This window comes from Carassius gibelio, chromosome A23 (assembly GCF_023724105.1).
Source record: "Carassius gibelio isolate Cgi1373 ecotype wild population from Czech Republic chromosome A23, carGib1.2-hapl.c, whole genome shotgun sequence".
Lineage (NCBI taxonomy): Eukaryota > Metazoa > Chordata > Actinopteri > Cypriniformes > Cyprinidae > Carassius > Carassius gibelio.
The window spans coordinates 10813457-10835140 of NC_068393.1; the positions used below are offsets into that span (position 1 = coordinate 10813457).

Here is a 21684-nt window from a genome sequence, read left to right on the forward strand (position 1 = left end):
AATAATATAAATGATATGATAAATGTTCCATTAAATTGGTTTAATTTAAACTAAATTAAGTCATTCCGAAGCTTAATTACTTTAGTGACATTCATTTTCTCCATAAAACACAAAGAAACTTATAAAATAATAAATAGTCAACAAAAAAAATTACCGGTAAGTCAAATAAAATAAAATAAAATAAAAATATAAACTGTAAAATAAAATATAAATTCATAATAGACCGTTTTGCTGAATTAACAGAACAAAAAAAAAGTATAAAACCATTAAATATAAGTATTAAATGTATAACATTAAATTATATACAATTGTATTAATCCCATGCTTAATTCAGTGACTTAAGTGGCATCCCTGCTCTTCATAAATCTCAAAGATCAACTACAAATCTAAAGCAAGATTTAAAAAAAAAAATCAAATAATGAACAAACTTTAAGTAAATTATGGAAATAACTTTACTTAAACAAGAAACAAGAATGGATAAAATCTGTCTATATGTGCGTAAATAGTTATCTTCTTTATTATTACACAAACACACACACACACACACACACATTCACCTAATTTGTGTGTGACTGTGTGTCTGGTCGTATGTTCATCCTGGGAGTCCTGTGTGTTGTGGGGAGCGTCATCCTCAGAGAATAATCTTTGATTCAGCGTCTGGCCTTGTCTCTCGCGCTCCTAAAGGACGGGTGCTTCAGGAGGGGGGACTTTAAAACAAGCCTCCTCCACGGCAGGACATGTGCTAAGCTGATTTAGCAGGACTTAGCAGCAGTCCATCACAATCACACAGATTATACAAACAACAGCACACATTTCTGGGTTTGGCCACCTGCTTTGTGCAGCAGCTCACAAGAACAGACTATTGTGCTCCAGCATATGTACACCTAAATACGGGTTCACTCTGTCTGAGTGTCTGTCAATTTAATCATAAAATCATTCGTCATGACTGAATGACAAAGTTGGTCTTCTGGAAGAAGTTTTGTTCAGTATTTTAGTCTCTGATATCTAATGTAACAGACTGAACATTCAGCAAGAAACATACTATTTGATCCATGTACTGCCAACACAGCTCTTTAGTGTGTGTATGTGTGTGAGGGAGCATATATATGTGTTCCCTTCTTTTCTTTTTTCCCTTCAGATGCTCGGTTTCCTGTGCATCTAAAACCTTACCTCAGCAAAGGAAAAGAAAAGAAAGGAGGGGTAAAAAGTGGAAGAGTGGTTCTGTGGCAGGCTGATATCTAGTGTGCCGTGACAGCTGGGCCTGCTCTCTTTCTCTCCCCTTTCACTCTCTTTTCTTCTCCTACACAAAGCCTATTAAGTATGCCACTCACTTAAAGGATCCAGAGCCTCCCGCGGCCACAGGCTCCACCCAAAAGTGTGGCAGCTCTTTGTGATTGTAATGAGGCAGCAAGCTGGGCCGTACTTGCGGAGCTCTGTCTGTGTTTACTCCTCACCCAGCCATTCGGAGTGCTGCGGACAGGGGGGAAAGGAGGGGCGAGGGAGGGAGGGAGAGAGAGGGGAGGAAGAGTGGTTTTGGGGGTGGCAGGACAGGACATGTCCTAGCAAGAGAGTGAGAGAGAGGGGGGAAAGGGAGGAGGGAGACAGACAGACTGTGGCTCTGTGCCCTCTGGCACCTCTGAACCTTCTCTGACTGGCGCTGGGGTAGCAAACCCAATACTGTGAGATTGAGAATGACGATCATGTAGGCTGGCACCAAGACTGGGTTATGTGAGTGGGTGTATGAAGGAGGGGTGATTCTGTAAAGCTTGGGGCTAAAAAAAAAAAAAAGAAAAAAGACAAAAAAATGTTTTACCCTGTAAGCATTTTGGAGGAAATGAATAGACAATGGTGGACATGGAACTTAAACAAAGAGCAAACTTGTTTTTCAAGCATATATGGATTTGCATATGAAGGGGGAAGGAGTGTACAAAGCTCATTTTTTTGCTATGTAAGAATCTTGACAAAATTGAATAATGTAATGTAATGTAAAAATAATGAATAGCAATAATGATGATCTTGGAATTGAAACTAAAATGAAATTAATAAAACAAAAGACAATGATAGCAATATGGACTATAGCATGTGATGTCAATAATTATGTTGTGAGTATAATACAATCTGGTCGAATTTTGCAAAAGCAAGTATCTGTATGTTACCCAGAGTTCTTATTATTAAATAAAACTAAAACCATAAAAGCATTTTAAATACAACAATCATTAGCCAAAGTACATTAAAATACAAAATAAAAATAAAATGTAAAAATATTGTTGCTAAAGCTAAAGTTTTCATAAAAAAAAAAAAAAAAAAACTACATAGACATATTTTAAAAAATTACAATACAAAGACATATTAAAGATACTAAAATAACATTGATGTTACTGTTATTTTACCATGGGTAAAATAACATTATTATTTTACTGTGGTAAAATCACTTTGACAGGCCTATCCTGTTTCATTGCTTTTATTAAACAATGACAACATAACTGAATGTATTAATATTGTTTATTCATATTTTATTACTTATTACTTATTCATATTTTATTACTTATTACTTATTATTATTTAATATTTTGTTTGTTGTTTAAAATGTGTATTTGTTTGCATTATTCCTATTTATTTTGTTTTCATTTTATAATTTATTACAACTAATTTATTTGGAATTATTTATTATTTATAATTATTTTAATTATTTATTTATTTGTTTTACATCTGAACCAATTTTATATAAAAGATTTAGATTTGCCTCTGAATGATCAAAATCATATAAAAAATTGTAGTTGCATCAAATTCAGTGTGGTGAATTTATATGGGCTTGTTTAAGCTGTGTTAAGCAGCAGAAGCCTTACCCTAATTTTACCCTAAGTTTAATTGATCCATGCACACACTTCCCCTCAGTGTATCCACACGTTCAGCGTCACGCTTCTTAGACTGCAGTCAATCGCCATTATATCATGTAGTCATCTACACAGCCCTGCTTTACACGTCTCACTCCCCATCACTCGCTCATACTTGTGCACTTTCCAGGCTGTTTGTGCATATGTTCACTTCTTTCTTTTCTTTCTTGCTTCTTTTTGTGCTAACGCAGACAGCTGTAGGGCACATCACGGTTCAGCGGAAGCCTCTCCAACTCTCTCTCATGCACAGTAATGATGTCGAGGGGTCGGGGGGGTTCACAGATGAAGGGGTGCGCAGACCCTGACTCCACAGAAGGCCAAAGGGGGAGGGGGGCAGCCATGAAGTTAATAGGTCAATGAGTGTATGCCATAGTGGAAGAACACAGCAGGGCGTCTGGTAGTCTGTGATAAAGAGAACTGAGCCTGCTCTTCTCTGCTCGGGCCTGCTCTCATTTTTAAGTGAGAGCCTCTCTTTGTAAGAAGACAAATTTAATAAGCAACAAATGCATTACATGTTCTCTGCCGGCCCCCTCGCCATGGCAACACGGAGTTGGGGCATGGAGATGGGCCTAGAGAGGACACGATTATCAGAGGAGCCATCTGCTAAAGGAGAGTCCAGAACCTGCCAGTCCCACTGGGGGACTTCCACACCCTACACTTACGCTGCTCATTTCCTTCTCCTTCTCAGTTCAGATGCTATTTTTTGGACTTTGCTTGTATTGGGTGAGCGGGTGCTTCACATTTCAAAGAGGTTGAAGGAGAGGTATGTGTTAATGATGTAACAGTGTGCAAGAAACAAGTGAGCGAACTGGGAAAGGAGAAATTTTGCCCCAGAGGAGAAGTCGCAATTGCATTGAAAAACAGATAATCCTCACTCTCGGGCTGCTTTCTGTTTCCCACAGTTTTGTTGCGGTTTAAAACATGACTGTGAACTAACACATAGGTTTACTTGCTCTTAATGCCCCATAAAGATGAAATTCAGTCTCACAGAGAAATTCAAAGAGAACAGGGCCACACAGAAACTGCTTTTTCTAAACGGCTCACTTACAAACATTTAGGCTCATGCATGTGGGTGTTTCTGTAGGCACTTTTGGTTTTGTGAACTTAAATGACACTTTTTATTGAATTTTTCTTCACAATTTTCTAACAGTGGGAATACATTCGGGAGAATTGTCATCTTCTTCTTCTTCTTTTCTCCCTGAAAGTCTGTCATTTTCAATATGTTAATTTCCACCATATGTCACATGGTTAAAAAAATATATAAAGATTAAAAAAACACTTTTACAAGTGACTTTCACAAAAAGGGGTTTTAATAGAAAACAATCAGAAAAGCCTGAAGCCACATCCAAAATGCTTGTTCAATGCTATAAACATCTATTACTGCTTGTTTTACATTTCTGAATTTGTGGTTTATTTCTTGAAGTTATGTGCCATTTCTTGAATAAAATTGTTCTTTTACAAAATATAACCAGATGGGGTCGTTGAGTGGCTGTTAAAAATGTATATATTGTTAAATGCCAGATTAAATGTCATCTACAGAGGATGAAGGGAGAAAGCTTAAAAACTATTAATGCTGTGATGGAGACATTTTGGTATGTGTGCGTTTACTGTGAGTAAGTCTGTGTATGTGTGTTTATGACGCACATTTTCCTTTCCTAAATAGACTGTATTATAAGGAACTTTTAACGTTTTTACTTTTTCAATTTCACTGATTTAAATATTTAATTAAGTGGTTAACGTTACTTTAATAAATGTAGACGTCAACATTCGAATAAAATGTAATTTAGAATACAGACAGGTGGTTAAATATGAACGGACAAGCACAAATGATATTCTTAGTATTATTCACCAAAACCATTCTGAAGTTTTGATATAGTTTGCGTCTGCGTGATTTTCTCCCTCAGCATTGTTGGGAAACTTCCGGAGCTGAAAGCGCACAGCTGCCGGTAGTCCCTTCTCTTGGCATTCTACAGGCTTTGTTGCTGAGAGCTGAAGACAATTGTTTTGATTGGCTGGGAGTTTTGCGGAGGTAGGATACGAGTACGCAAATACAGGGTTTCGATTGGCTGGGCTGGAATATGCCGTCACTCGACACCCCTCCTGTGCCTCGTGTCAAAGAGAAGTTGTAGTAATTTTGTCTTCAACTTTTCCACTCAAGTTTACTTTCTCGGGACTTGCCAGATGCTTATGGGAAACTCGGAGCCGCAACCATGAAGCTGTGTGGGACTTTTTTAGGTCAGTCGAATTTCGCCGTCTCCTAATTTGACTGTTTCGAACATTGTTTGATTGACAAGTCTCTAAAAAGTTGTCTACTTGCTTTTACTGGTCCTATATGAGATTTAGTGTATAGACATTTGTTTAAGCCTTATATGAACTGTTGACAGAATATATTCCTTCGATTATGTATGCCATAATCGCTTAAAAAAATAATAAAAAAAAACAGAGAAAAAAAAAACACTTGAGTTCAATATAGTGTTTAATGTTTAACGGAATACCTATCATATTTTGTCTCGCTTGTTCTCGCTGTTGTGAGGCTTTATAGTTTAGCATGCCCTTTACTTTAGGCATGTGTTGAAAGACTGTTGTATGGAGGTCTTTATATCCCAAATAAATAAAGATCATAACTTTGGGGAATTGTAGGGTCTCGTCAAGACATTTTTTAAGCTTCATTGCTGTTGAAGTGTGGAGACAAAGGGCTGTTTGTTTCCCGGGGGGCTGTGGCGGACACAATGCCAGCCCAGAGGCGCATTCAAACTTACTTTCTGTTGTCGTCTGTCAGCTTGTCCCATCTGTTAAGGCCATTCGCGGAGTTTGGGGCCCCTGCAGCCGCTCTCTCAGCTGACTCTCTTATGCAATACTTATACAGCCGCTATAGTCTAAATGTGCTCCTGAGAGACGCAGCGATTAAGATTGTGAAGCCTATTGTTTGCAGTGGAGTTTCAACGCGATTGGACAGTTCTAACTGTAATGGATAGGCTACTCAACAATCCCAGTTTCCTTTTCTTCTCTTTTTTTTTTTTTTTTTTTTTTTTTTTTTTTTTTTAAGCTGGCTAACATCTTTTGACAGCTACATGAAGTAGGCATGTTGTCCATTTGTGATTTAGTTATAAACGCTCCGATGTTACACTAATGTAAACAAATCAAACTACTTAATTAAACGGTTTGTCAACGGTAACATTCAACGATACTATAACTTTCGCCAACACTTAAAATGTAACTATTAAAGAAAAATTAAGATTAAGAAGATTTAGTTCAATCAATGACTGTGTCAAGTTAAATTAATGAAAATAAAAAATGCTGCATTATGATGAAAATATTTTAGTGTGCGAATGCATCTTTGGTATATGATTTTATCATTTAAGTTGCCCCAAAAGTTAGATAAGTTAGTCAGAGTACACTCAAGAAAACAAGCTGGGTTGGTCTTTTGTGGTAACCATAGCAACAGTAGGCCGTTTGATCGTTTTCAGTCAGGATCCTTTTTTGTTTAATCGGACCAATCCACTTATTTTTATTATATATATATATACTTGTGATTTCACCGTAACTCGGAACATATTATTTAATTTTTCTTTTCATCATTTCTGTTGAATCCCATCACAGATGACAAAATTCTCGCAGAGGAAGCAGTCGGGTGTGATTTTCTTCCGAGTCGCTGTCCATGGTACTGGGCTAGAGCGCTGTCTGGGGTCCTGAAACCCAGTCGAGCGCAAATTCTGTACTTGTGATCCCTCTGTTGTATTTCCAGTGAGATACTGAAGAAACCATAATTCTCCGTTCTCTTATTTATCTAATTCTGAGTACTTATAGCAGGGGAGTGGAACTTTCTTTCTTTTTTTCTTTTTTTTTAAGGTGTGTATGGTTTCTCTTCTGTCTTTTGTTTATTGGATTGTGTCTCGGTTAGTGGGGCAACTCAAATCATATTGATGCAGCGTGGACACTTCGTGATTGATTTTCGCTCCAATGCATAACAATGGGACGGCAAAAAAAGAGCCTGCCGCAAAGAGATAAGAACTTAATAGAATTTCTGAAAGGCGAAGGTTGGGTTTTTGAAAATTCCCCCCGTGTGCAGCATGGAGACAGCAGATAAAGAGTGGCATTTGTGGAGAATATTCTCAAATGGCTTGTAATGAATGGTTGTCATTTTCACTAATGGTTACAAAACAACAAAGCACAACAGCGGTGTGTGGAACATTTAGGAGTCATTCCAAGTTACAGTCGTCTGTTTTGAGTGAAGAACACAGTCAGGTATTTGTTGCCTTCAACTCTTTTCGCAACAAAATTCTAAAGGGCATGTGTGTATATATAGGCTATACATATACACTCATACATCAATGATGTAGCTCATATCAATGCAAATGTTTGCACGAAAAAAAAACTAAGTCCATGGAAACGATGTACATGCCTTGTAGTTTGTGGTTTGTATCTTGTTTTTTCTCAATGGCAATAATCTGATAATAATATATTATGCTAACTTTAGCAAGGAAGCATTGCCTATGAGAAGTGTGTTGTGTGAATCACTGGACAGTACCATTCGGAAAGAGTCAGGAGGGAGGGTTCAGATAACACCAGTGACATATGCATGCTTTTGTGCAATATTAAAGATGAATCACTGGATGTAAAATAAGAAGCTTACGCTATTAGAATTTAGAGTAACAGCGACCCGACGCGCACTTCGAACTATAGGATGTTTTAAACACGCATTTGCTCTGTTACTTAACCGCCAGCGTTTGACAGCGGTTTACTCTCTAAAATAAAGCGCTAGAAAAAACGTTTTCTAAAAAACTTTTTTAATGGTGTTTCAAGGGATTTAAAAGACAATATACTGATCCTTTTCATCTATATTGTTATATCAAAAATATGTTTAATCTCTAAAGAACCATATATTGCCAGCATGGTATTTGATAATAAGATGGTTATTTTCTGAACCATTGAAGAATCTTGATTATCATGTTTCTGGCACAAAGAAGAACTTATATAAATCCCTTGTAGTAAGTGCGTGGGTGTTAGAGAGAGAGTGGAGCGATCATGTGTGTGTGTGTGTGTGTGTGTGTGTGTGTGTGTGTGTGTGTGTGTGTGCACTGAGAAAGAGTATGAAATAGTGTGCATGGCTGTGCACATGCCTGCTGAGTTATTGCGGGGGGATATTCAAAGCCCAGCCCATCGATGTTGTAGGTTTTACTACAGCTTTCGTGATGTCATGGCAAAGGGCGGAGGGAGGAGGTGGGGGACAATGGCTCATAAGGGAAAGGTAAGTCAATATTACGTTTTCTCGCTGACAAAGGCAAATGAAGCCATGTTTTTGCTTACAAACAAGTAGCGTTCATACCGCCCCGTTCTGGATCCTCGCTCGTCCGTAGCAGCACCAGCGAAGCGCCGATCCTCTCCACCACTGTCACTGAATCTTTCGGGATACCACTGAAGAAGTAGAGTTTAGTTTTCTTTGAGAAAAATCTATAAATGGGATATTTTACCCCAAACTGTCTCACAGCTTGCTGAATACACGACGAAGACGGGAGAAGCTTTCGGGAATATTTCTTTTTTTCACTCAGGTAACCAAGATCATGTCATTCGGCTTTATTTATCAAACATAAATAGTTTGGGTTATTTTTGTTAATTACCAAAAATATGACTCTGGATGATCTTTGATATGTGTAGCTAGGTTTAGAGTCAAGGGTTGAGTTGTTGGAAGATTTTATAAATGTTTCACGCTTTCTTATTGTATAATTTGCTAACCAAGGATGTTGACTATCTAAATCATCCCATTCCGAGATGCCCTACAGATCAAGGTTAATGGCTTTTACGTTGAAGGGTGCCCTTTTATTTTAATATTCCATCCTCATTGCACTTGTATGATCAATGATTGATTTCATAATCTGTGAACTAAAGTGTTTGCTGGCTTATAGTGCGTACAAGCGGGTTTGTGTCGGAGAGGATAGTGTGAGTGTGAGTCCACGCTTCCCTGCTTGAAGAAGCTCCAGCGGAGAGTGTGTGGAGTTGACATGGAAAAAGTGATGGAGAGACAGTCAGCTATGGCGCTCTTGCACAAACGCAGCGAATGTCTATTTGTTTTCTCACTTTGCCACAGAAATCCTGCGTGCGTCTGATCCTAGAGATGAATCGGTAATGCCGTGTCTGTATTCCTCAGCTGCCTGCTTATACTGTCGCGCATAAATGTTGATTATATGCGCGCGGCGTGCGTTAGTCAAAACTGTCATTTCTCAACCTACTTCGTCGCGTTTTGAGCTTTATCAGCGTATGTGTGCTTGTGTGTTTAGAATGTATCCGTTCGGAGTGATCGCACTGTAAGTGCTCACTGTCATGTAGTTGTATAATCTCCATCTTTTGGCACACATACGGAGTTGCTTCCATATGGCTCGGTGTAATTAAGGTCGAACAATGGGCGTAGCGCAGGACTCCCGGCCGAGTGCACGAATGGCGAGGAAGAAGAAGGAGGGGTGGCCATTTGATTTTCTGCAGCAGAAAACAGAGTGGAGAGATGCTCTCTTTAAATGTCAACCGCCCCTGGTGAGATGCGCAGAAGAAAAGTCATGAGAGTTGAAGCAATAACGCCCATCCTCTGCATCCATCCCCCGCCCCTGTTCATTTCTGAGTGATTAGTGCGTCTGTGTCTCATCTTGCTCAGTATTCCGGGGCTAATGTGTTAGACATTCACTATTGTATGAAGTATAATATCAAAGCACCTGCAACCAAGATGGTGGACGAAGTGAACGTGAATGTGTTTCATCTGAGAGTCAGTAATGTGATCGTGTAATCACAATGGACCTATGCTACTGTGTGTGTACTATATATATATATATATATATATATATATATATATATATATATATATATATATATATATATATATATATATATATAGGATTGCATTATTATTCATTGTTATTATTTTTAAGAAAATATATTCTTGTTGTAGAGCCAGAATCCTCATGCTATGAGAAAAGTAACTGGAGTTAGTGAGCTTTGAGTGTGTGACTAACTTCTCACAGTCTGAGGCTTCTGGCTCTATGACAGCCAGCACTTTCAGATCAGATCAGTGCTGTAGAGAAGAGCTGGAAGTGTTGTAACTCAGGGTGAGGTGTAACACCATCAGTTTAACCAATTACAAATGAGCTACAGGGGAGAAATCACCATCATGAGCCTCTTGTGGTGATGGCAGAAGCTGTACGTCTCTATGTAAAAAATATAAAAGAGCTACCAGACCACTAAAATTGAATCTCATGATTTTTTATTTGACTTTTGTTAAATGTTAGAACTATTAGGTACTGTATTATCCGAACAAGCAGGGTCTCTTGTTTAATTTGATATACTCTAAATAAATTTCATGGCAGAGCAAACTTGTCTTGTAACACTTTTCCATCACTTCTACTGAACCAATATTGCATATAATGAGATTATACATATATATTAAATATGTTTTAGTTTTGAGAGAGACTATTCACATTATGTTCTTAGTTTTATGTGTTTCTATATTTGTTTTCAATTTAATTTGCTGATTTAATGAAAACATTTTCTATTTGAATTAACATGTTTATAATGAAATAAGAGCGGGGTGTGATGCATAATGATTTTAGCGACATCCACTTGTCACGATATTCAGCACTGTGTAAAATGAAGGTCACCTGAGCGCAACATTGATTCATGGAGTCAGTTATTTTATCTCACTCAACTAGAAACTGGTTTTTGGTAATAACTTTCACAAGATCATATCTATCTGTTTGCGGAAATTGTGCAGAATTGCGCAGTCGTCAGGAACCTCCAGAGTTTAATGAAAGGGGACACCGGTATCTGTGCGGTGGGGGGAATCCTTGCAAGTTTTCCCATTTATTTATGTCAACCACTTTAATGTATATCCGAACAATGTGCTCAGTATTATAAAAGAATGACACTATAGCAGATCATCTGGTGCATGCAGCTCTTTTCACCCAAATCATGAAATCTGGGTCTTCACAGATCACCGTTTAATCTTATCCACAGATTAATTTCTATCTTCAAGCAAGGTTGTTTGCAATATACCAACTTCAGTGCTCATTTTGGTTTTCCAAAGGTGGTAAATGCTCGAAATAGGCGCTTGTTTATCACTCAGTCCATAATACAGAAAACTAGAGATAGCCTATAAAAGTTTAAAAAATAATAATAATAAATAAATAATATGTAGCAGCAGGTGCCGCAGGTTTTCCGGAGAGGAGAGAGTAATAAATGTGGAATGGAGCAGCTGGGCCAAATTGTGCTCTTCTCATTCAGAGCACAGCAGAAAGCCACGCCACCAGGGCCGAGGGTCAGGGTCGCCCCTATCATTAGTGAAGAAAGGTGCCATTTAGAGAAGCCTTGAAACACTGAATTGCATGCAGTTGAATTGGACGGTGATTTACAATGAATGTTTGTGCTGTTTGAGTTTCGTGCAACAACCACGCCATTGTTTGTTTACTCAGAGTTTTCAGGTGGTGCTGTTTCCTTCTGTGTTTTGAAAAAATGTTTTAAGAATCGTTCTCCTTCCCTCATGTGCACTCATTTACATTTCTAAAACTAAATGTTTTTTGTTGTTGTTGTAGTTTGTTTGTTTGTTTGTTTGTTTTTTACGTCTAACTGACTTCCAGCTTTAAAGTTAAGCATTGTTCTTGTGGCCTGTTTTGCATTTAGGCTAAAAAACTACTAGGCTAAAACTACTAGGCTAGTGTTACAGTATATATGTTGTCCAGCTGATTACTAACAATATCTCTAATGTTTTCAACTACTTGTAAATCATAAGAAAATTCCCATTCTAAACAGTGACACGGGGCAGTGCAGTCGCCTCTCAATGACGTTAGTTAGCCTGTGTTACCGCCTTTACTGACGTAGAAACCACATGACAACAGTGTGTGGACAAATGCGGAAGTAGCTTCGCAACAAACCTCAACTAGAAAGAGATGCCGATCTCGCTTGTGTTTTGCTCGACAGGTGAGTTGTTTTGATTCGTATCTTAACAGAAAACATATGCTATTATGACGATCAATAAGATTAGTATTATGTTGGCATACATGCCAAACGCGGGGCATGACGTCTCTAGATCCACGTGAGGACGCGTCTGAGCCATAGTCTTTTCCTGTCTTTGCATAGACTTTGTATGTAATCTACTCGCGCAAATCGTTGAACTCGCGATAAATCCATGATTTACCTTCCATCTGATTGACAGCCGTCAGCAGTTGGGTAGAAGACAACAAATCCCATCATTCCACGCTCCTTCTTAGCGTCATCAAACCACGCGATTGTTATTGTTTTGGTAGTTTGCCCTCTAGTGGAAGGTCCTACAACCTGTACCTTTAATAAAAACTTTTTGGGCTACAAATCAGTTTATGATTATAACAATAAATTAAAATAATATGACAAATACCAATTTGCAATATAATGAAGCATTATTACATTTATCGGAAGTCTTGAACATTAAGTTACAAATGGCAAAATCATTGGCTGCTGGACCTCTTAAAGGAACAAGACCCTTAAATAGATGTTTTGAATCTAATCTCTGATACCTTGTTTGTTCACTTCATTCATCTTGTGAGACACACGTATGACATTTAAACCTGAATACTCAGTTGATTTGTAAGTAGATTTCATAGTAATATGATATTTTGTGATTATAGGAATAAAAAGTCTCAGTGTTTTAAAATAATCTGTTGAGAGAATGATTCAATGATGCACTCAACAAACACAAAAGACACTCAAAATGTTTGTCGCGATCTACTGGCCGAACTCTGTAATGTACAGAGCTATTGAACAAATCTGAATGACTCAATTTAGAATCGGTACCTGGATTAAATGAAGTTCTCCATAACTATTTCTGTGACACTTTTAAACATGTATTTCCAGACAGGAGTGGGAGCACTGCTGAGCAGAATCTTTGAAGAACATTGATAGTTAACCTCTTAACTTGTCTGTAACCTTGAGAGTGTTTTTGTCTATTTAAGAAGCCCAGACAAAGGCAAATTCTGCCATTGCTCCTTTAATCACTCTCTGAGTGGACTTCTTTCTGCTGCTCGTGGTTGTCATGGTGTTTTCCGTGGTGTGTCATAAAGAAAAAAAAGAGTGACCGTAGCTCTCAAAGGCACTTTGACTTGTTTTGACATGAAGGAGCGTCTAATTTTATTACTCACTGCCGACTTTCAGGCACAAGTCAATTTTTCGTTTTCTTTTTTAATCTCCCGAAAGGAAAACTACAATCCACCATGAACATTAAATATATTATGATGGTATCGTTGTTTTTATAATCATTAAATTTGAGTGCATCTCGCAGGCTAATGTTATACTTTCACCTCTGCTCTTGATAAGAGCTTTCTGTTTGTTCTCTAATCACAAAGTTGAAGTTAAATCTGCTTAACTGGAGCAGAGAGTGCAGATGTGTCACCCGTGGATTACCGTGAAGGCATCCATCCCTATTTAATCTAAACTATGGATTTATGTCCGTCTCAAACAACTCTGCATCGCCATGATGGATTTCGGCCGCATGACATGATTTTCTTGATTTGTTTACACTCACCGCTGTCTCCTTTGACCGTCTCGCAGTAGCAGAACTATTACAGATCATTTGTTAATCTCTTGTTCTTCCTGTAGGGTAATATTTTAAAGTGAACATCCACAGAAGCCAATCACATAATAGTTTCTCTAACCCATCTGTAAATGATGAACTGTTTAGCTTTATTAATGTTCTCTCTCGCTTTAGAATAAGTGGCACCTGAGCCATCAAGGTTATTGAGAGCCACAGGGGTGGATTATAGGACCGTGCCATTTCAGAAGGCCCGGAAAGTGTGGAGTCGGCTATATAGCCCGGGTTTATGGTGTGATTTTAAAAAGCCCTTTGCGCCCCGCAAGTTCTGTTTATTTAGCTTGAAATTCGTAGAATGAGAAAGGCGAGAGCGTTGGGGGGAAGGATGCACAGTAGTGCTGTTGTAGTCACTTTTTAGAAGAGGGCTGAATGTTGATAAATAAGCGTTTTGTTCCGTGTTGGCGTGGGAGTGTGTGTGTAAGGGGCATTGGAAATGCTTTTACTGACAATGCCCTACAGCTTTCTAACTCTGATGACTGGCATCCTGCCTGTCTTTTTCTGGGTTATTGCTGCTGCACAGAGTTTTAGGAGGCAAATCAGATCTGCCTGCTTTGTTTATTTTGTGCTTGCTAAGAGAGAAGGGCAGATGTTGGAGGGGGGAGCGAGAGAGACAGAGTCAGAAGCTAGGCATGTTTAAAGGCTCCTCTTTTACTGACAGCAAACTCTTTCTCTTTTACTCTCCTGCTCTTTGGCTCTCTCTCTCTCTCTAAGAGTGCAAGGTGAGTTTTAGGGCTCAATAAGAAACAGATGGAAGCCTGCTCTAAAGGAAGAAAACACCAGATTGAGATAAAGAGGGAAAATGAAAGTAAAAGAAAGGGCAGAAGTGAGGGGAGAAGACACAAAATGAGAATAGCAGATTAGTCTTACCTCTTAGTACAATATAGCAGAACAGAAAACAATTATTCTTATAGAAATAATGATTCATGTGACTGCAGACTGCATATGAAAAGAACTATAGCTTCAAAAGTGTTTTGATATGAGCAATTCAGTGAATTATATATATTTTTCTTATATTTTAGTTTTTATACATAATTATATAACCAACTTCCACTTAAATTATTTTTACTCAACACTACAAAAATTTTACATGGGCTTTTTATGCTTGACAGAGAGATGCGAGATCTTTGTGATTCAACACAAAGTTTTCTGGTGTCCTTTTATCATTTTAAAGGCAAAGCTTGACAGGTTAGCGTAGGTTTTTGAGCGTTTTGAACGCTAAAATCCTCAGAAGGTTTTCTCGCGCAACTTGTGAGAGTTAGTTGCCTGTGGTATTGTTGACAGCTAAACAAAAGTGAGTTATGAACTGGAGTCTCAGCTGTGAGATTTCACAAACGATGGCTGATCCTTGCACATTGACGAATGTAATAATTATTTTAATACGCCCCGAGTTTGATGGCACATGCATGTTAGTGTTTGAGCAGAAGGGATATTTTTTCATTATATTGACACTCTTTTATCATTCTATCATGCATGTCTATCATGTGTGTGCCAGAGGGGGCGGGGGAACGGATTTATGGAGAGGTGGACTATTACCCTGATGAAAAAAAAAAGAAAGTAAGAGGGACAAAAATCTGATTTATGGTTGATTCATTATTTACTGACCAAATTCCCTCTCCTAACACGGGCCTGTCTTCGTGACCCCTCACCTCTCTTACACTCCTGCCTGCTAAAAGCTCAATAAAAATGCACAAATGTGATTGATTCTAATAGCAGACTGACAGAGCATCCAGCTGGGGTGTTTTAGCATGCATATGCATGTGTGCATATGTGCGAATGTCAGGTTTTTTTTAGCTCTCACCTCTCTTTAATTAAAAGTGCATAGATCACGTTTAAAAGGCCCAGCCCCCATCATGAACTGTCAATCTGTCACTTCACACATATGACATTATTCACCTTTCAGTCTACATATAAATGTGCTGTATATGTACTTTCAACATGTTAGATTAGTTAATGCATTTAAACCCAAAGATAAATGTCACTTTTTATTTTTTCCACCAGCCTATATGTAGGTTAGTAACAGGGGGCTCAATGATTTATTTATTTATTTATTTATTTATTCATATTTACTTTCACTTGATTGTAACACCACCACACTACAATAATAGATGCAAATGGCACATTTCTATAAGATGTGGGTTTTTTTAAGATTCCTTTTCTATATATCATTGACCCAGGTGTGTGTTTGTACGAATGTGCACTTGTGAGTGTGTGATGCTGTTGGGATGGAGGGGGTTGTGTTTCCTGTGCTGAGGCTGCTGGTTTCAGATGCAGGTGGACAGCTGATGAGTTGATCTGGCCATTTCACTGCTGAATCAGTCCGTTACAGCATCTGAACCGAAAGCTCCTTTGCCCTCGCTCCGCAGAACTCTTCCAACTGCCAGCGCAGATGCTGACATGACTGTCTTTTCCCTTCTTTTTCATTTTAACATGTTGTCGTCTCTTTCTCTTTCTCTTTCTCTTTCTCTCACTCAAACAGAAAATGAGTACCGGGGGAAACTCCTGAACCAGCGCTGGACGCGAGGAGACAAGATCAGCCGCTGCCGGCCCTCTCTCAGACTGCAGAGCCGACCAATCAAAGTGAGTTCCACGGACCCACCCGGCCAATCATCACGCAGAAACTTGGGCTTCCTGCCAAGCTGGCACAATTAGAGGCGAAAGAGGGTTATACATTTATGACATTCATCAGTTCTGTCTGTCAGCACACTTATGAAAGGAAGTCAGCGTTGTATTACCGCAACGTACGCAGTTCATGCCAGCTTGACCTAGAATGGGTTTTGGCAGAGCAGCCTAACCCCCATGTGAATGAGCCGAGATTTGAAAGTGTCCCGCATCCCGTAATTATGAAGAATTGGGCTGTTCGGCTCAACCTAATTTAATTTTTAGAGCTTTCTTGCATTATTTAGGAAAACTGGAGAGGTTTGAAAGAGGGGATGTCCTTGAGCTGCTTTTGTTTGCTATTTTTCATCAACATAAAAGAAAGTCTCTCTCTCTCCCATCCTAGCGCCTCCCCCCTTTCCTCTTTCTGCTTAGGTGTGTGTTTTTGCCTTTAAGTGGATGCATCCCTTTTTCTCCTCTTTCGCTGTTTCTTCTTCACACTTTTTATTTGGAACAGCCCATATTTTCAGCCATCCATCTCTTTCACTTCTGCATTGGGAAATTCATCGGAAGAGATTTCTAATGGGGGCGCTGAGATGGGGAGAGAAAAAACAAGACCGAGTTAAAGAGAGTGAGTGAGAGAGAGAGAGAGAGAGAGAGAGAGAGAGAGAGAGAGAGTCTTCACTGTCTCCCCTGGGCCCATAAATGTATTTTTTTCACTCTGATGGAAAGAGTTCTTCTGAAGCGATTGATTTATCGATCTAATTTGAAATGTTTAAAGGGTTGCAGTTGCAGGCAGCTCTTTTAACAGCATCCAATTAGATAATACCAAACTCTGACTGATCAGCGTCATCCAACTGTGTGCAAAGGAATCAGAGCCAAGCTTATTCTCATGCTGCCACGCACTCTTACAAGAAAACACATTTACACACACACACACAAACAAAAACCTCTCTCAGTTGTCAGTCAGGCCGTGAGAGTGAGCGTTAAATCTGCTTCCCTGATGGATGGCTCAGATCTCCTTGGCGACCGTATCGGCCTCCTTTAATTGGCCATTGCTTTCCGCAGGTAATTTTGGAGATGTCAGTAGTCCTGTCACTCCAGTGACTGTTGCCACGCCAGGCCCGGGTTGCGTCCTTTTCTTGTAAATGTGAAAATGAATAAAAGCCTCATTTATGCACACTGGAGGAGGAGGGGTGACCTTCTTTGTGAAGTCATTGCCCCCAGCAAGCAATTTACATAAAGCTGTCAGAAGAGCATGAAGGAGCGTCTCCGTCCGCTTGTATGTAGAAGAGAGGGACACAATTAATAATGTAGCACACGGACCGAAGGGATGCATGGACATTCTCACACTCGAAGTGGAGAATGTGGAGTAAAAAATTGTTGGCTTTATCTTAGCGTTCGCATTTTTATGCCAATTTTCTTCCCATTAATTTCGGCATCCCCATGCTCCTCTTCTAGTTCTCAAAATCACTCACTCATTTCTCTGCCAACAATCGTTATTAAAAATGCCTGGGAAGGACAGGTTTGAAAACATTAAAAGGCCTTTGAGTGATATTATGAAAGAAAGAAGACACCGTCTTGCTTGTCACAAACACCTTCACTATATGCAGATTTAATGAGGTGGAATTCAAAATAAAAAAAAAAGGAATGCAAACTCCGAAGCGCTCACCTATTTGAAAGAGATGCGTAGCTATGGTTACACAAACATAAAAGCTGTGCGGGCTCCCTTCCGGCCTGTTTGATTCATGTGTTGACACTAAGGAGACAGCAGTGAGAGACCAGAGGAAGCTACAGTGGGAAAAGAATAAAACGACACGCATCCGCCCCTGGCTTTTGTGCTCGGGGTCAGAGTGGTCACAAAGCTTGTTTCGGAGATACAGAGAGGGCATAGAAGACTCGCAGATGGGCGAACCACACACAACACAATGCTCAGTGTTTGCGTCCACATCTCCCGGGTTTATTCCATCATCAATGTGAGAGAACTTTCCTCTCAGGCCGGCGAGTACAGCTCAGAGTGTGAGAAGCGAGTATCTGCACATAAAGCCGGCTTGTTGCTCGAGAGCGTGTGTGCTTGTGATCAAAACGCCCCTGGGAGAGGAAGAGAGACTCTGTGCACCTGTCTGCCCGGATACACACACACACACAGCCAACTTTCATCGCCCTGTACGCAAACTCCCTCAAATCGAACACAACACACTCATTATCCGCCCGTGCTGAAAAGTCGGCAATCAACAGGAAGTGGCACTGCCAGAGAGAGTGCGCAGGGATAAAAAAGAAAGAGAAAGGGAGCGTGTGAAAGAGAAACTCCTCTGTGAAAGTGCAGTGTGCCCTTGCCAGCTCCAGCGCTGTATTAAAGGCGGCAGCTGGGAGCGGGGTGAGCAGCGCTCGCCGAGGGTCAAAAGGAGAGAGTTCTGTGGATTTTCAAGGATTCCGTTCCATTTAAATCGCAGTAAAGTAATCAAAGCTAATGGCGCCATTGTGTCGCCAGAAAAGATCCGATGGCTTTACAGTGAGCAGACTTCCCTGCATCTGTGTGTGTGAGTGAGATTGAGATTGAGAGGGATTGACACCTGCTCCTTTTGTGCCAGAAAGCACAGAGTGTTGCAATCGGGGACTCGGAGCGGGAGGAATTACAGTGATTTGGAGTGCCTGTGTTTGTATTATTTCTGTCACTTTGGTTAATATTGCTATTGTAATTACGACTCGAGCTTGCCATGGGGCCGTGAAAGCAAATGGGCTTTTCTGGCAGACGCCATGCTCTGTTGTCTCTCTCTGTGTCCATCCAATCAGATTGATTGTTCAGGGCCTCTAAATCATAAGCTGATGAGGTTTACAGAAGCATTAAGGATGGAGAAAACACTGAAAATATTCTGGGATTTAAAGTTTTATTTAGATCTATCTATATGTCTGTATGTCTGTCTGTGTCTGTCAGTTGTATTTATCCGTCCGTCTTTTGTTCTTTCTGTCTCATTTTGTCTTGTCGATCTATCTGTCCATCCGTCCATCCATCTGTCATTTTTTCTCTGTTTATCTGTCTGTTTGTCTCTATAGTCTTGACTCTCTCCTTTTTTTCTTTGACAGATGAGTTTGGATACTGATGACAAGCGCACTCGCACACGGTCCAAAGCAGGAAGAGGTCGGTGAACCCTCTCTCCTTTTCTCACTCTATCTTTCTCTTTTTCTCTCACCTCTAAAACTGACTTCTTTCACTGCTCAGCTGAGCATGTCTTATAGAGTATGTTCGCTGTAGGCATATCTAATATTTTAGCTTCTATCAAATAATCCTGCTCTTGGAGTCTCTAGAGGTCATTTTGCAAGAAAATTCTATTCACTATGTAGCATTCAGTAAGTTTAAATGGAGCTTTGTGAGAGAGAAGAGCATTCAACAAAATGCAATGTCGAAAGAAAAAAAGTTGGATAGCATCTCCATCATACTATCAGATACCAGCATCAGTAATTCTGACTCATCCATCAGCCTGTAGAGATTTGTTTATAATACATGTTAGAGGTGTGATGAGACACTTATCCCACGAGACGAGACATGAGACATGAGACACGAGATTGGGTTCACGAGAACAACACCAGATGAGAAGAGATTTTTGTATTTTTATTTTAAGAAATCCTCAATGATGAAATATATAGGGAAAATAGTCTTTTATTCAACTGAAAAATGCAAAAGAAAACTGGAAATTAGTTCAAAATGCTAAATGCAATGAACCGAACATTTCTTTACAGCTTATATAGTATATAACTGTATTTATTGATTTCTTGCATTAATTTTCTTTGACAGTTTATATTGTTTTAAAACAAATATATTAGAAAAACGCTGATTTAAAAAAAAAAACATCTACAGTTTTGTTATGACTTCACCACTAAATTAAAATGGGACAATTAATCATATTTTCATGCTGATCCGTGCATATTGCACTTTTTTTTTTTCAATCATCAAGGCTTTATGTTTTGGCTGACTCAGGTGTTTGTGTATAATGTATCTGTATGTACAGCGTGTGTGTGTGTTTTCTCTTGGTAATCATGCAGTCATGAGTGTTACTGCATATGGCCTCCCGGGGTCTGTATATATTTGTGATTTATTGATTGTGGTTCTATGCAATTATCTGTGACTTTAGATTTTTCTGCTTAATTCTATGTTCCTGATTGTCTCTCCCTCTGCAGTTCCCTCAGAGATCATTGGACAGGAGCTCAGGTGAGACAGATTAGTTCTGTAAAATTACATTTTCCTTCTGCAGCAATTTTTTTTCTTTATGTTTTAAATCCATGTTTATTTATTTTTATTTATTTTTTTACATTATTTGGTTCACAATGCACGCCGCTTTGCAAACAAAACAGCCCCATATTCTCAGTTCTTGAAGTTATTCTCCGCATTTTCCTCTCACGGTCAAGTCCTCTATGAGGTTTACAAGAGTGAAATTTATAACACATCAAAAACACTCGCTAGCCGTCAGGGTCACCAAAGCTGCTCACGGCCGTTTTCTGTCACAGATCTTAAACAGAGCTCTGCTCAAAAGACCACCCCAAAAGATGCTTGATGCTTTCATACTGCAGCAAAAAAAGAATTATGAATCCTTCAAGACATTATATGTTATGTACATAATTGGATTTTTCTAGCCATAATATTGTATTATTGATCTTGTGTGTGTGTGTGTGTGTGTGTATTAAAATGCATATGAAGACAAGATTCATGTTCAAATCTCAACCCTTCTGGTAATAAATTTACATTTTTGCATTTTGCAAGTGAGTTACAGTGCATTCATTTTTAGCAGTATGTGTGTTCCCTGGGAATTGAACCCACCACCTTTTGCAACTGCTAACGCACTGCTCGACCACTAAATGGAACACTAAATGAAGATATCAGTGACATTTTTTTTTTAGCCAAAAAGGGAATTTCATGAAATGAAAGAAGGGCCACCGCATGAACGAAAATCGATCACAGCTCCGTCATATTGACCAAACAATTATTTTGCTAAATTTAAAAATCAATGTTTGTTTGTGATATGCTGGCCGTGGAATTGCGGCTCCTGATGAACTATTTAGCACACAACCATCAGGAAATAACGAAAGCTATAAAGCATCTCTAATTTGACCCCCTCTATCTGTTCAGCTGCCCTACTCCAGGATGCAATGGCTCAGGCCATATCAGTGGCAAATATGTCCGACACAGAAGGTACGACAGATGACATGCCCGTGTGGTGCTCCGTAGCCCCTGATTCACCTCCCTCTGCGGCCACATAGCCTTTCCTGATCCCAAACGCTGTTTTTCCCATAGACTAGATCATCTTAATCTTCATCTCTTCCTCTGATAATGTCTGTCTTTCTCTTTCTCGTACTCTCACGCTCCCTAATTGAGGTCTTTAGGCAATGTATTGATTATTGGAAATATATTACAGTTATGTTTATTTACATGTGTATAGATTCAGGAAGCCATTTGAGATGCTTCATGTTTATAGATCTATCTCCGCTGCCCGTCCGATAGTGACGCTTTCTAGGTGAGGGCTTTATTGAATTCCAGCTTCCACTGCTCCCTCCCTCACTTCTCTCTCTCTCTCTGTTTCTTATTTTACTGTGCTATAATTAAGT

The 21684-nt window shown here is 39.3% G+C and overlaps 1 protein-coding gene across 2 annotated transcripts in view; it reads left to right on the forward strand.

The window, feature by feature from the left end:
- The window catches only part of LOC127944966 (myelin transcription factor 1-like), an 86942-nt gene that overhangs the window by 41250 nt on the left and 24008 nt on the right, over positions 1-21684 (forward strand). For both annotated transcript variants that reach the window (XM_052541406.1, XM_052541407.1), the window contains exons 2-5: positions 15968-16068; positions 19171-19225; positions 20263-20293; positions 21209-21271. In XM_052541406.1, the coding sequence (XP_052397366.1) occupies positions 15968-16068; positions 19171-19225; positions 20263-20293; positions 21209-21271 (250 nt within the window). The remainder of the gene's footprint in view (positions 1-15967; positions 16069-19170; positions 19226-20262; positions 20294-21208; positions 21272-21684) is intronic.